At 38.4% G+C, this 13,398-nt stretch overlaps 1 protein-coding gene across 4 annotated transcripts in view; it reads left to right on the top strand.

Moving 5' to 3' along the window:
- LOC109433059 (serine-rich adhesin for platelets) overlaps window positions 1-1,123 on the top strand; it is a 42,420-nt gene extending 41,297 nt beyond the window's left edge. For all 4 annotated transcript variants that reach the window (XM_062851191.1, XM_062851192.1, XM_062851190.1 and 1 more), the window contains one exon: window positions 205-1,123. In XM_062851191.1, the coding sequence (XP_062707175.1) occupies window positions 205-260 (56 nt within the window). In that variant the 3' untranslated portion in view covers window positions 261-1,123. The remainder of the gene's footprint in view (window positions 1-204) is intronic.
- Window positions 1,124-13,398: the final 12,275 nt, after the last annotated feature.

Here is a 13,398-nt window from a genome sequence, read left to right as displayed (position 1 = left end):
CTTCAGAAGGATTATGTTCTTTCCTATCCAAGGCCTAGTTGAAAGGTTTTAGCGCTATTCAGCGACCGGCTAGTAACCTTTCAAAAAGAAAAAGAAAAAAAGTATATCAATCGTTTATTTATGGTCCTCCTGTCTCCAGGAGTATACCACTTTAAATCTGCTTACTGTCTAAAGTTTAAAAACATATTTCCTCTCACCCCACAGGTTTGGAAACCACCACCGAAGGCCGACGAAGAAGAGTGTCCCGCGACAGTAAGTGACCAATCGCTTGCGCCTCAGCCGAGAGTAACTGCAGCGGCACTGTCCCAGACGGTCGCCGCCGCAGCATTCGTCAGCTGTACGACTCACACCAACGACAAAAACGCCGTTTTCTGTATTCGCACTTTTTCGAGCAATCCGACGACGACGAGCTTGATGATGAAGGCAATAGTAGCAGCAGTGAGGAGTTCGAAGAGGATGAGCACAATAACAACGTGGTCGTTGATGTTATCGACGACGAAAACGGTAGCATTGTGGAGGACGAAAACAGCAAAGAGTCTAGCATCTGTGATGATCCGCTGTTCAGCGAAGAGGTGGACCCTCTTTCGACCGGTGGCTCCGAACAGGTGTTACTCGGTGCAACAGAAGACGTTTGCAGCAATGGCAGAAGGGCGGTAGTTGAGGCGCAGTTTAACGGGAGGACAACCCGATCTAAGCACAATGCAAGTACTACTTCTGGTGGCGCTGGAGGCGACGATGAGGATTCTTATGCTAGCGAAATTATCCTCACGACCAACAGTGATTGTAGCTTGGATGAGTTCGTATCGTCGGATGACGACAGCAACCTGGAGATATCTGTGGTAACTATTTCTCTCTACTGATGATAACGAGAACAGTTTAATAGTTTTATTTGTAATGATAACGACTAACTGGATGGTTAAAGTGTTACAATCGGAATATTGACCATCAGGTTTCAAATGTTCATTTTTATATTCTAAGACGAAAGTAACCAAACACTTTCCAAAAGTATGTAAAATTATTTTCGACGCGATTATGAAATTCAGTTTCAACTATGATGCCGTATTGTGAGGTACTATTATACAAACGTATAGTGTTTTTTTTTTCTAATATATTTATTTCAGTATTTTGTATTCTTTTATTGTGACTTGACGCGCTTTCAAAATGATATGATTGTTTTGTATTCGTAATATTTAAACTGTTCATTTTATCAACTGCAGAAGAACTGGTAACAACAGATGCATATATGTAAATATTTTGTAAAAAGTAGCTGAGTTAGCAAGCAATGGACTTATGGAGTCAACTTGGAACAGTTTTGAGACAGATCTGTATATAATAAGTACGTAAATTAATTTGATGGTTCAAGGATGGAAATATTTTATCGACTATGGTTTGCGTTTGCTATTCATTTCTGGTAAGATGGGTCACTACTTTGGTTCATCTAGATATTGAACAGCGTAATCTGTTCGAATTAGAAATGTTTTCGGCCTTCCTGCGCATACAGGATTATCGCTACGTTCTACATGATGTACGACTACATAACTGGGATCTTTGGAAAAGAATAAAACTTGTACAATACTAATTCTGAAAAATCCGTTAACTCGCTAAGCCGTTTGCAGTCAATTTGGCAAACCTATCACATTTGTGCAGGTATCTCTACACAATGTTGCAAATTTTCATCTCACGAATACAATACATCGTATGTGCATGTGCATTAGCATCTTCTTCTTTATGGCTCTACGTCCCCATTGCATGAATTTGTATATTGTGAGGCAAGCACAATGATACACTATGTCCAGGGAGTCGAGAAAATTTTCTCGACCGGAACGGGAATGGAACCCGCCGTCTCCGGATTGGCGATCCATAGCCTTATCTACTAGGCTAACTGGAGACCTAGTGCATTAACATGTGTACTGCTTAGGGGCTGTCCATTAATTACGTAAGGAAGTTTTTGCGATTTTCTGGCACCCCCTCCCCCCCCTTGTAAGATTTTTTGTATGAGAGCCCAAACATTTTTGTATGGCGCGTAAGATTTCTTTAAACCCCCCTCCCCCCATAAACCCTTACGTAATTAATGGACAGCCCCTTATCGATTACCAGATGCAAAGAGGTGGCAAAACGAGTATGATGTAACTCGCAGTGTACACATCTGACAGTGCACCGACTCGCACACCCGAACAGCCGCGTTAGGTTGGTTGTAGAGGCTACCTCGTGAACAGGCTTCCCAAAAGTACCGCATCATGATAGCATTTTGATGGCTGTCACACTCTTATTCCCATGACAGCCTTGTGAATGCATGGTTCATGACAGCCCACAGAATAGAACTCATGCGACCTACAACATCACTGTCGGGAACTGCTCACATCGTCTGCTTTCGCTGTGCGTTCGTTCGCCGATGACAACCTCGGCTCTAGCCCAAACCGTCTCTCGTTGGCTGGACACGAAGTGACGAAAATCGCTGCGCTCGGCCCGAGCATTTTATTTACTTCTGTTGAACGTGTCGAGTATCGTGGTATATCGCACGCTCAAAATTATCGACGCGTTTCATGTATTATGTATTTTTTTTTTTCAAATAGAGAATATGTACCTGTAAGTCTTATTCTAGTAGAGTATTTTGCATAGCATTATTTATTATTGGCATGTGAAATGCACTGCCATGTTTTCAATATAAAAGAGGGTTGAATCTCATATCAGTGGTATATTTTAGCCAGATTACAATTTTGACAAACGCTGGCACAAACTTCTTTTCGCCCCTGGGGCATCTTGTGAAAGGTACACTGAAGTTTTTTTTTACGCGGTTTTTTTTTACGCGGTTTTTTTTTACGCGGTTTTTTTTACGCGGTCCGTCCTAAAAAAAAACCGCGTTATTTCAAGACCCGTCGTAAAAAAAAACCGCGTTATTTCAAAAACCGTCGTAAAAAAATCCGCGTTTTTTCAAAAACACGCGTAAAATAGTCAGCACCACATCTAACGTGACTTGACTTTTTTTACGACGGGTCTTGAAATAACGCGGTTTTTTTTTACGACGGGTCTTGAAATAACGCGGTTTTTTTTTACGACGGGTCTTGAAATAACGCGGTTTTTTTTTACGCGGTTTTTTTTTACGCGGGACCATTACCGTCGTAAAAAAAAACTTCAGTGTATATCATGTTTGTAAAAAAATATTTATTGAGCACATATTTTATGAATAACTTTTAGCGTTAAGCCATGTGCTCCCGTGACAGCCTATGACACCCTTTACGCGACAGCCGGCTTGGTTAGCCGAAGATTGTCATCGCCATGCGGCCAACAATACTGACGACGTTTCCCACTCGGCTCGATACGACTCGAGTATGCAACTGTCAGGCAAGCAGCCGAAGCAGCGGCTGTTTCAATACATCTTTCGCTCATGCGTGTGCGTGCTGTTGGCGATACATTTCTCACTGATGGTGTTGCACACGGTAACGAGAGATGGTCTGCACACCAGGGTCGTGCAATTTCGAAAGGAAAACATGACGTACGACGACTGTAGCAAATCGTTTCCCATGCGAACGGACTGCTGTGATGCTTCATCTCTCACCCAGCAACACACTCGTTCGTTGCTGCTACAGAAACAAGTGTGTATGAAACATGGGATGATACACTTGGATTTTCGCTTCATTTATGAGTCATTGAAATACTTCAACATGCTAAAAACACTATTTAAACCACATTTTTAAATAGTGGTGCACGCCAATAGAATGATAATTATGTTTTATGAAAGAGGATAACAAATTCGACCACTTAAATTCAATTAACCGGCGCCCATAACCATTGAGAGACTAGCGCGCACCAGTGAGACACTAATGCTCTGACGGGTGAAGCACAAGCAATGCGACCGGGTGGGAGACTACCGAGTGGTACGATGAGTGGAAAAGTTTTTTTTAACGACCGAGTCATTAGAAAAATGTATGAAACACTTGAAGTGACTCATTCAAATGTTGCATGAAAGTGTATCATTGAAACGAAATTGTACGCCCCTGACTGCACACATAAGAGAGTGTCGATTCAGCCTTGCGCGGGCTGTTGCGAGAAGGATGTACATTTGGAAAGCCTGCTCGTGAATGCTCGACACGCACACAGATGCACTATTCGTATATACCGACACTATATCAATAAACGTTCCCAGCCGACGATGCTCATCGAAAGCGATGAAAAAAAGGTTTAGCTGAAAGGCAACTGCTCAACGGCGAAAAGGAATAACCAACCAGGCTGATCAGCGTCGAGTCTGTTCGTGTGCAATTCGTACGGGAGGATGGTTTGGCAATAGTAAGCTAGCAAGCTTGCTTCTATACTTGCTGCAGATCAATTTATAACTTAATTTATTTATAATTTGTGAGAATATGGTTTTATTCGAAAACAAACGACTGTGTCACCGTTTGATTCCGTTTTTCTTTTTTGTTATCATACGGGTTCACTTCTAACCAGGAATGAGAACATTTGCTCGCTAGAAGTTACCTTCACATGCTGTTAACTCGTAAAAACATTTTATTAAAATACAATGCATGGATAACTGTTATATTAGTTTTATCTGGTACTTTATCGAACGATTTACTTGCGTAGCATTAATAGTGGAGTCAATTTAATACAGTGAAACAATTCTTTGCGGCGTCAATGTAATTTCCCAAGTAACACACTTGTCACCGAAGAGTCACGGCGGCGCAGGTTTTTGTTGCGCAGAAGTCACTGTGACTTACTTCTAGCAAGAAAGTGTTTATTTGTTAGAAGTAAGTCACAGTGACTTCTGCGCAACAAAAACCTGCGCCGCCGTGACTCTTCGGTGACAAGTGTGTTACTTGGGTTTACATTCACCTCGTGAACAGTTAGTTGCCTTCATAGCTCTCTCAGGACTTTGATATGCGTTTGTACCTCTTGAATTATTCGATAAACTTTTAGGCAAAACTACAAGGTGAAAGTTGTTCATACACTGTTTGATAGCATGCTTCTGAACTGAGATTAGTATAATGTAGTACCTATAAATAAATGTAACATCTCTGCCAAACTCCCATCTCTGCTCTGAATTGCAAACGATTAGGTCAAGATAGTTTCTAACTGACGAGGTATGCTAGTCAAGTGATTTACTAATAAGCTAGCTACCAAGCAACTTGATGATTCGACAGTTCTAAGATTACGGAGCTACTTCATATAATCACTTAAATCTATCGACTCCGTTTGTATACTATCAAAATGATCATCTCAGTACCCGACATTATTTATCCTTATTTACACATAGTTGTTGGATAAGCAAACAGTTCCAACAATAAATAAATGTTAAGAGGCTTTTGCATATATCTAGTCCGGATTCGATTAATTCACATCTAAGTAACTTCGCAACAGCCGATCATTAAAAGAACGAAAATTCCCCGGTCAAATTATTGATCAGTTTCCCTCAAAACGCTTTTGTTGTATTCAGGCTAATGTTATGGGGAAAAGTCGTAAGATATAAATGATTTGAATTTCTTACTAATCTCTGCTTTTTTTAGTACAAATTGTTGGGTTTTCAAAACCCACGCCTCCACTAGATTGTTATGACATTCTGCTGTCAGAAGGCCCTTCAAACGATTAGAACACATTTGTCTTGATATACCTATTCATATCCATATCTATTATAATGATAGATATGGGTATGAATAGATATGTTAAAACAGAAATGTCTTTCGTTTAAATAATTCATAATCATAGGATCAACAATGTATATTGAAGTCAAACCGTAGTCGTTGTCAATGTTTTTGTTCTTACTACATTTAATTATGGCTTTAGTTGAATTATACATTCTGTCTGTCTACGCAACTAAATTTAGTTAGTTGTTGAATGTACACAAATTTCTCAAACTGCGGAAGTAGATAAATTTTTGGACCTCAAAATCGAAAGGAAAACTTGTTCTAAGACTTCTTCTGTACATACAATGCTGATAAATGTTGGAGCCATAGAATATAAGTTGGACAGAAGGTTTGTTTCGTTAAAAGATTCAGGGATTTGTCTCAGTAGCGTTACATGTTCATCTCCATCTAAATAATTTCCCATCAAGTCCACGAACACTTACTCAACATTCAAGCACACCATCAGCCAAACATCTCATTTCTTGTTTATCGAACGCTATATGTACGATGCTAGGAAAATAAATGTGTGTACTGCTTCGCGTAGTTTCCTTACATGTTAAACATGTACGGTGAGCTAGGCTACATTTCATTACTTACTAGCTCGTACAGTTACGTTCATTAAATTCACGCGAGAAAAGGGTGTTAGATCATCTTTAAGCGTAACCTGACACATACACACATACAGTGACATAAGAGTTTAGTTTAGTATGCAATAATTGAACGACTCACTGGAGGTTAATTCAAATAATGCTCTGTATTTACTGATCGTGTATCTATTTCTTATAATTATAGAATACAAAGCAAACGCTAAGAATCAGAAGTAAATTATTGAATAAATTTATACTACAAATTAAATTTATTAAGATCGAAATATCATTAAATACGTTATGGACATATTGCATCTATCGTGACGTCGTAGATGGATGTGACAGGAAAACATAAATAAAGAAATTTATTTTTAAGATCACACGAAAAAAAAAAACAAAAAAATTTCAACGCAACTGAAATAAAAATATTTATAAATATTCAATTTAATTTAATCGCTTACAAAAACACAAATATACATTTGTAAAATGGAGAAAAAATATTTGCTTCCCAGAAAGCTGCTGCTGAAAAGTGTTTAAGCAAAGCATTATTTGTACATTATTCACATGTAAACCTAATATCCTAGCGTAATACACATCTCTTAATCACGAACTTACACAAAGATACACGAATCGCCTCCGAATCCACGCACATACACACGCCACTCGTCACACATTCAAACATTATTCATATACGTTCACCTTCTTCTCGTAGGTTCACGCGGATACAAGCATTCATTCCTTTCTTTCTTGTACTTGAGCATAAATTCGAAAAGAGCGAAATACCTTTTCATCCGTTCTGTTCCTTACTTTCTGTCTTTGTTCTTTCTTAAAGAGAGTCCAACTTTGTAAATCTTTCCTCTTATATAAGTATATATATAATTGCCAGGAAGTAAAATAATATAAGATTCACGAAGCAAAACATAACATTCAAAACAAACACATACACGCAGAAGTGAGAACAGGATGAACATACACGGTGAAAATAGCGTAAACTAATCGGATAAGTGTATGGAGTAGTGGAAAAATGCAACATGCAAACTGATATGCATACATTTACGACACACAAACATGCAGATTATAAAGTATATAAAATGAAAATCAGTAGGAGCGACACTATATACATAGTAACATTGAATAAAAAATATGTGAAAAATAAAAAAAAAAGAATGAGCAAAAAGTAAATAGTAAGTAAACAATTTGTAATATTTGTAGATTTGTTTGTGGACAGGTTAATAATCTAAGCTCTATATAAATATTGTTGAATAGATATATCGTAAAATTGTGTTAAAAGAAAATGAAAAGTTGTTTTATTTTAAAAATACACAAAATCTGGATAATAATTAAATGCATATAAATAATAAATAACAATGATAAAATTACCACTAAATAGTAATTTGTTCTCATCCGAAATCGATCAATTCTTACTAATGATTGGGTTCACGCCGCGACCCGAAATTTTTAGGTATCATAAATGGAACCGTAGAGTAAACCCATGATCTACACAAGTTGTATTAAGCAAAAATGACAAAATTCGACCAAAACTACTTCGGCTCTTCCCGGGAGACATTTGTTCATTCCAAAAGTCATTAAGGAGGAAACAAAGCATCATCCTTTGCCAAAAAAAATCAAAAGCATTTTTTCGCTGAAGTTACAATTAACCCTCGAGCGATCGCGCTGTTGTATTTTGTACAACACGTTGAAAAAATCTCGCTTTTTGTACTCAGCGTTAGCGTGGTGCTGACGCAGGTAGCCAACCGCGCGAGTTACGGAAGGTTAATTTTATTGAAAATTTATCACTGTACAATACTCACCATCTGGATAACAGTGAAATAATTTTCATTGACGGTTTTTGGATTTCTAGCAAGAAAACTGCTTTTGAATAATTGATGACTGAATGATGGTTATTTGAGCCTTAACAAACTGAACGCCAGATTTCAAGCAACTCTCAGTCAGCTTCTCTCCGTACAAACATTCATCTATGCCAGCGAAACTCTTTCATTCGTCTACACCGGACCCCACACGAGCATCAATACTTCATCAATATCGGTATTTTTGTCGGAATTTACGTCAAACCCATCACAGTAAAACCGCTCAGCACTAAAATGTGTAAGCCCTACTCATAAGTGCATAATTTCCAGACCACACAAAAATGTGTTACAGTTACACATTCTCAAAAAAACAGCTCGTACGCTCGTCTAGATGCGGAATGTTGATTTTTTTTGTTTTCCAAGGTCACTAGTAAACCTAGTCACTAGTAAACCTAGATTGCTGTACAAAATTTTTTGCGAATTTAACGATTTTGCGGACACAGGAGCTGATTTTGTGAATGTGCAAGGGTTACACATTTTTGGTGTAGTCTGGAAATTATGCACTTTTGTGCTGAGCGGCGTTAGAGTGATATTTTATCCGAATCATTTTTTGAAAATCTTTCGATTTTTCTGCTCAATCGATAGAATTTTCTACTAAAGGTAGTGATATTGATGAAGTATTTGATGCTCGTGTAGGGTACGCTTAGGGAAGATTCAAAAATTACGTCCATCGTTTTTCGGGATTTCTAGACCCCCCTCCCCCCTCTGTCACGCAATTTCCCTATACCCAATACACGTACCGTAACACTTGTCTAGACCCCCCCCCCCCCTACCCCAAATGTTGAACGTAATTTTTTAACGTTTCCTTACCGTTTATTAAGGTGAAGATATGACGAAGCCACAGCTTAAATTTTCAAGAGCACAAATCTGAAGAACCGGATGACGGATTGCGCTGAAAAGTTGATCGATTGGTCACCTCCAGCGAGTAACCAATCGATCAACTTTCCAACGTAATACGATATCCACTTCTTCACATTTGTGCTCTTGAAAATTTGAGCTGTGGCTTCGTCATATCTTCACCTTAACCCACTTGCACATCGCACACTCAAGATTAGCTGCGTAGCCTGCAGCAACGAACATAGATGACTCGCTTTGGAGAGCACTTAGGGGCGATTTCTTCACCCTGGCTTAAGCGTTAAACCAGGTTTAACTATATGGGTAAGGCTGGCTTACCAGTTAAGCCGAGGTGAAGAAATTGGCCATTAGGGGCGATTTCTTCACCCTGGCTTAAGCGTTAAGCCAGGTTTAACTGTATGGGTAAGCCTGGCTTACCGGTTAAGCCGAGGTGAAGAAATCGGCCCTTAGCCAGTTTCGCTAGTGCTCCTCATCACTCCCTTTGTCCTCGGAAGGCGTGCAGGGTCAGCCACCACGCCCGCGCCCAACTGATGCCTACGTGCAACACAGTCTGACCTGCTGAAGGCAAGGGTATCACTACCCATCAGCCCCTATTATGGCCAATTTCTTCACCCTGGCTTAAGCGTTAAACCAGGCTTAACTATATGGGTAAGCCTGGCTTACCGGTTAAGCCGAGGTGAAGAAATCGACCCTTAGCTGCACGTATCGCAGAGCAATTCAAACATCGAATGCACGCTTTATCGCGGGATCTATCTTTATCAGATCATGTTAGGTACAAGCAGTGTTTGGACGAAAAAGTGATCAGTGAACCACTCGGCAGTTTTTCTTCCCTTCTGTTGGTTCTGTTTCAATTACCAAGCGGTGTATGTTCTCTCGTCGAGTCGCATGGTTCACGAAGGAACACAAAGAGGATACTCCGATATAAACAAGCTGCGGCGATGAGCGGGCATCGCTAAGTGTAACACTTACCGATGATCGCTCATCGTTGGCTTGGGGCAACTGTGAATAATCGTTATTTTCATCAGTATTTAATGCGTTTTCGCTTTAAAAACGTGAAATACTATTTAATTTAACTGTATTCATGACGTTGCAGGTTGTGTAGTCACAATAAAAAAAGAATTATGGCAATAAAATATTCTTACCGAATGCATCGCTTTCATTAGCGTCATCGAGCATCTTCTCTCTTGATTGCGCTCTCGTATCGAACCGGGCAAGAGAATGAACAGCATTTCGGGGAGCGTTTCCGAGCATGTTGGTTCATGAAATGTTACATTCGCGAATGTATCACTTGCTGAGCATGGACCATTCAGTGGTTCGCGATAAAAATCCACACACTGGGTACAAGCCGCGATAAACTTTATTCATCACGATTATGGGCACTTTTGCACCCGCAACCAAAATTCATGATCTGAAATATTACATTCATAATGCTCACGATCTGCAGCTTCAGCAATAAGAATGCACAAAAAGTGATCGAAAATCGAAATTTATCATTTCGACTTCATGATAACGATCGCATCGCGACCGCACATGCCGAGCGATTTATTTTTCGCGGAGCATGGTTTGTTATGAATGCTTGACGACAAAATTCTATCGTTGTTGCTATGACCGCGCCATGCCTTCCAACCGCGACACATTTGGGATCCTATCATGATCACTAAATTTCCATCCTTGATCCCATCCCAGAAAGGACCAAGGGGTGACATTAACCTTCTTAGCATCGTCACCTCCAACGATTTTTATGTTTATTTTTGGTTTTCAATTTATTGCACCGCGGAACTGCCACAAAAGTTCAGCGTATTGGACGCAGTGGCTTAATTTCCTAAGCAGGGGAGCAAAAAAAATCCCCGATGGTCGTTCTACTAACTCGTCTCCAGGAAATTAAAACGCGCACATCATAAATTAAAATGTCAAAGGCCCGTGGCGCAGTGGCCCACACGTTCGCTTCATAAGCGGATGGTCTTGGGTTCAAACCCAGCTCCGGCACCTGCAATTTTTCGTCAGTTGCTCTTCCCTCCCGAGAGCAGCTGGCACCTGACCCTCTTCGGAGCATAGCTCTAACGGACCCGGAATATGGATATCAGCGAACCGTAACGCATAATGAACCCCCAATCGGACTGGAAAAGGAACAGCAGCTGCACATCATGCAGCATCGTCGTGCTCCTCATTCTACCATGGACAGTAGGGTGTCCTAAAATAGAAAAAGTGTCAAAAAGTTAACTTGCTCACCCTTAGAATGATAGATTAGGGTCTTAGAAACAATAGTTCCATACATGAAAACTCAATCAAAAAATATTTAGAGGTTGCACGCATCGTTTTTATGAAAAATGGACGATTTTTGGTATTTTTACCAAAAAAATGCTAATATGAGTTGAAAAATAAAAGAAATAAAAGTCATCAATCAAAGTAAATCATAGTTCTGGGTCCCGCAAACAAAGTTTGGAGGGAGTTTAGGTCGCCAAAGCTGATTTTATATATTTGGCAAAGGTTAACATATCAAGAAATCGCGATTTTTTTCACCAAATTTTTCAAAAATGCTCAATTTATAAGGATTTTGAAATTTTTCCTGTGATTTGCGTTTCCCTTATTTTATAGCAAATTTTGTGTAGATTATTTCGGCTGAAGACAGTTTTGAGCTATCTCTTTCATGAGCTGAGATATCGGTATGATAATGATTACACAATCAATGAAAAAATCGTGTTTTCTTACGTTAATCGATTTTGTTCACTAGTTTCCATGGCTACCATGCAATTAAAACAACACACGACAAATGTTTGACATAATAGTACGTGCAAGTGTACATTTTTTAAGAATGTCAGGAATTATTAGGTTGCTTTGATCATTACTGATTCATACTGCATGACAGCAACAATATGTAAAGGCTTTGAGAGTTAATCATTGTTTTATATCTATACATATACATATGCTGAACATGACTTTTCACACCCGCTTTGTGAACACGAGAAGAATTTTTTTTCTTAGATTTCATCTGTTGATCAGATAACAGTAGTAAGCTACCGGTTCAAAACTTGTAATTTTGGTTGCAAATTATATTTTAACAAGTAAGCTGCGCAGCAGAAAGATTTTAGCATTGACATTTCTTAGATTAACACCTCTTGTAACATATTAGACCAGTCACTAAGTTATATATATATTTTTTTAAAATAATAGTAGAATCTAAACATCCTGATGCTTTCTAAAATCCAACCCTTGCTGCAAATATGTGCGCTAATAGTTTGTTTTCAAAATCAAATTATATATAATAGATCTCAATATTATGTAAAGAATCTGCTTTAGTTAAAATTCGCGAAAAAAAAGAAGAAAAAATATCCTAGTATTCGTATAAACTCCTGCATTTACATCTCATTTCACTTTTATGCTTCTGAACTGAGTTATGGATAAATGAGACAAATGATTGCCAGGTGATCGAAAACACCCTTGCATTTTAGTGGTTTTCAATGTTAGAGCAGTAGTTCTGGTATAACTAGAAAGAACCTATATGTTAGCTTAACAAGAGTACCAACACCTATTTAAAAAGGTAAACATTGTTGAGCGATCTACACATCACTCAAAATCTATCATAGAACTTCACACATGGGATTTGATTGTCTGACTTACGATCACTTATATTATTAAAATTTCACAACGAGTCACTTCTTGAGTCTTTCTGATTCAGTAAGCACAATCAATGTAAAATTATCAAAGTAATCTAATTTTTTTCTGAAAATCTTCAAAAATGTGTACTTGTATAACATAACATGTCAAACACTTGTTATTTGCTTTTTTTTGCATGGTAGCCATAGAAACTAATGAACAAAAACAAATAACATAAGAAGATCCGATTTTTTCATTGATTGTGTTATCATTATTATGCCGATATCTCAACTCATGAAGGAGATAGCTCAAAACTGTCTTCAGGCGAAATAATCTACACAAAATTTGCTATAAAATAAGGGAATTGCGAATCACAGGAACAATTTCAAAATCCTTATAAATTGAGCATTTTTGAAAAATTTAATGAAAAAAATCGCGATTTCTTGATATTTTAACCTTTGCCAAATATATAAAATCAGCTTTGCCGACCTAAACTCCCTCCAATCTTTGTTTGCGGGACCCAGAACTATGATTTACTTTGATTGATGACTTTTATTTCTTTTATTTTTCAACTCATATTAGCATTTTTTTGGTAAAAACACCAAAAATCGTCCATTTTTCATAAAATCGATGCGTGCAACCTCTAAATATTTTTTGATTGAGTTTTCATGTATGGAACTATTGTTTCTAAGACCCTAATCTATCATTCTAAGGGTGAGCAAGTTAACTTTTTGACACTTTTTCTATTTTGGGACACCCTGGGCCCTGTAGCATAATCGGGCTAATAATATTAGCTACAAGTTACAAGTTACAAGTACTAATATTACAAGTGCTAATAATTTGTGTTGCATAAAGGCTCAATTTTCCACTAATATTATT

The sequence above is a fragment of the Aedes albopictus genome, chromosome 2, assembly GCF_035046485.1.
Source record: "Aedes albopictus strain Foshan chromosome 2, AalbF5, whole genome shotgun sequence".
NCBI classification, from domain to species: Eukaryota; Metazoa; Arthropoda; class Insecta; order Diptera; family Culicidae; genus Aedes; species Aedes albopictus.
This window is presented reverse-complemented; position numbering and strand designations above follow the sequence as displayed.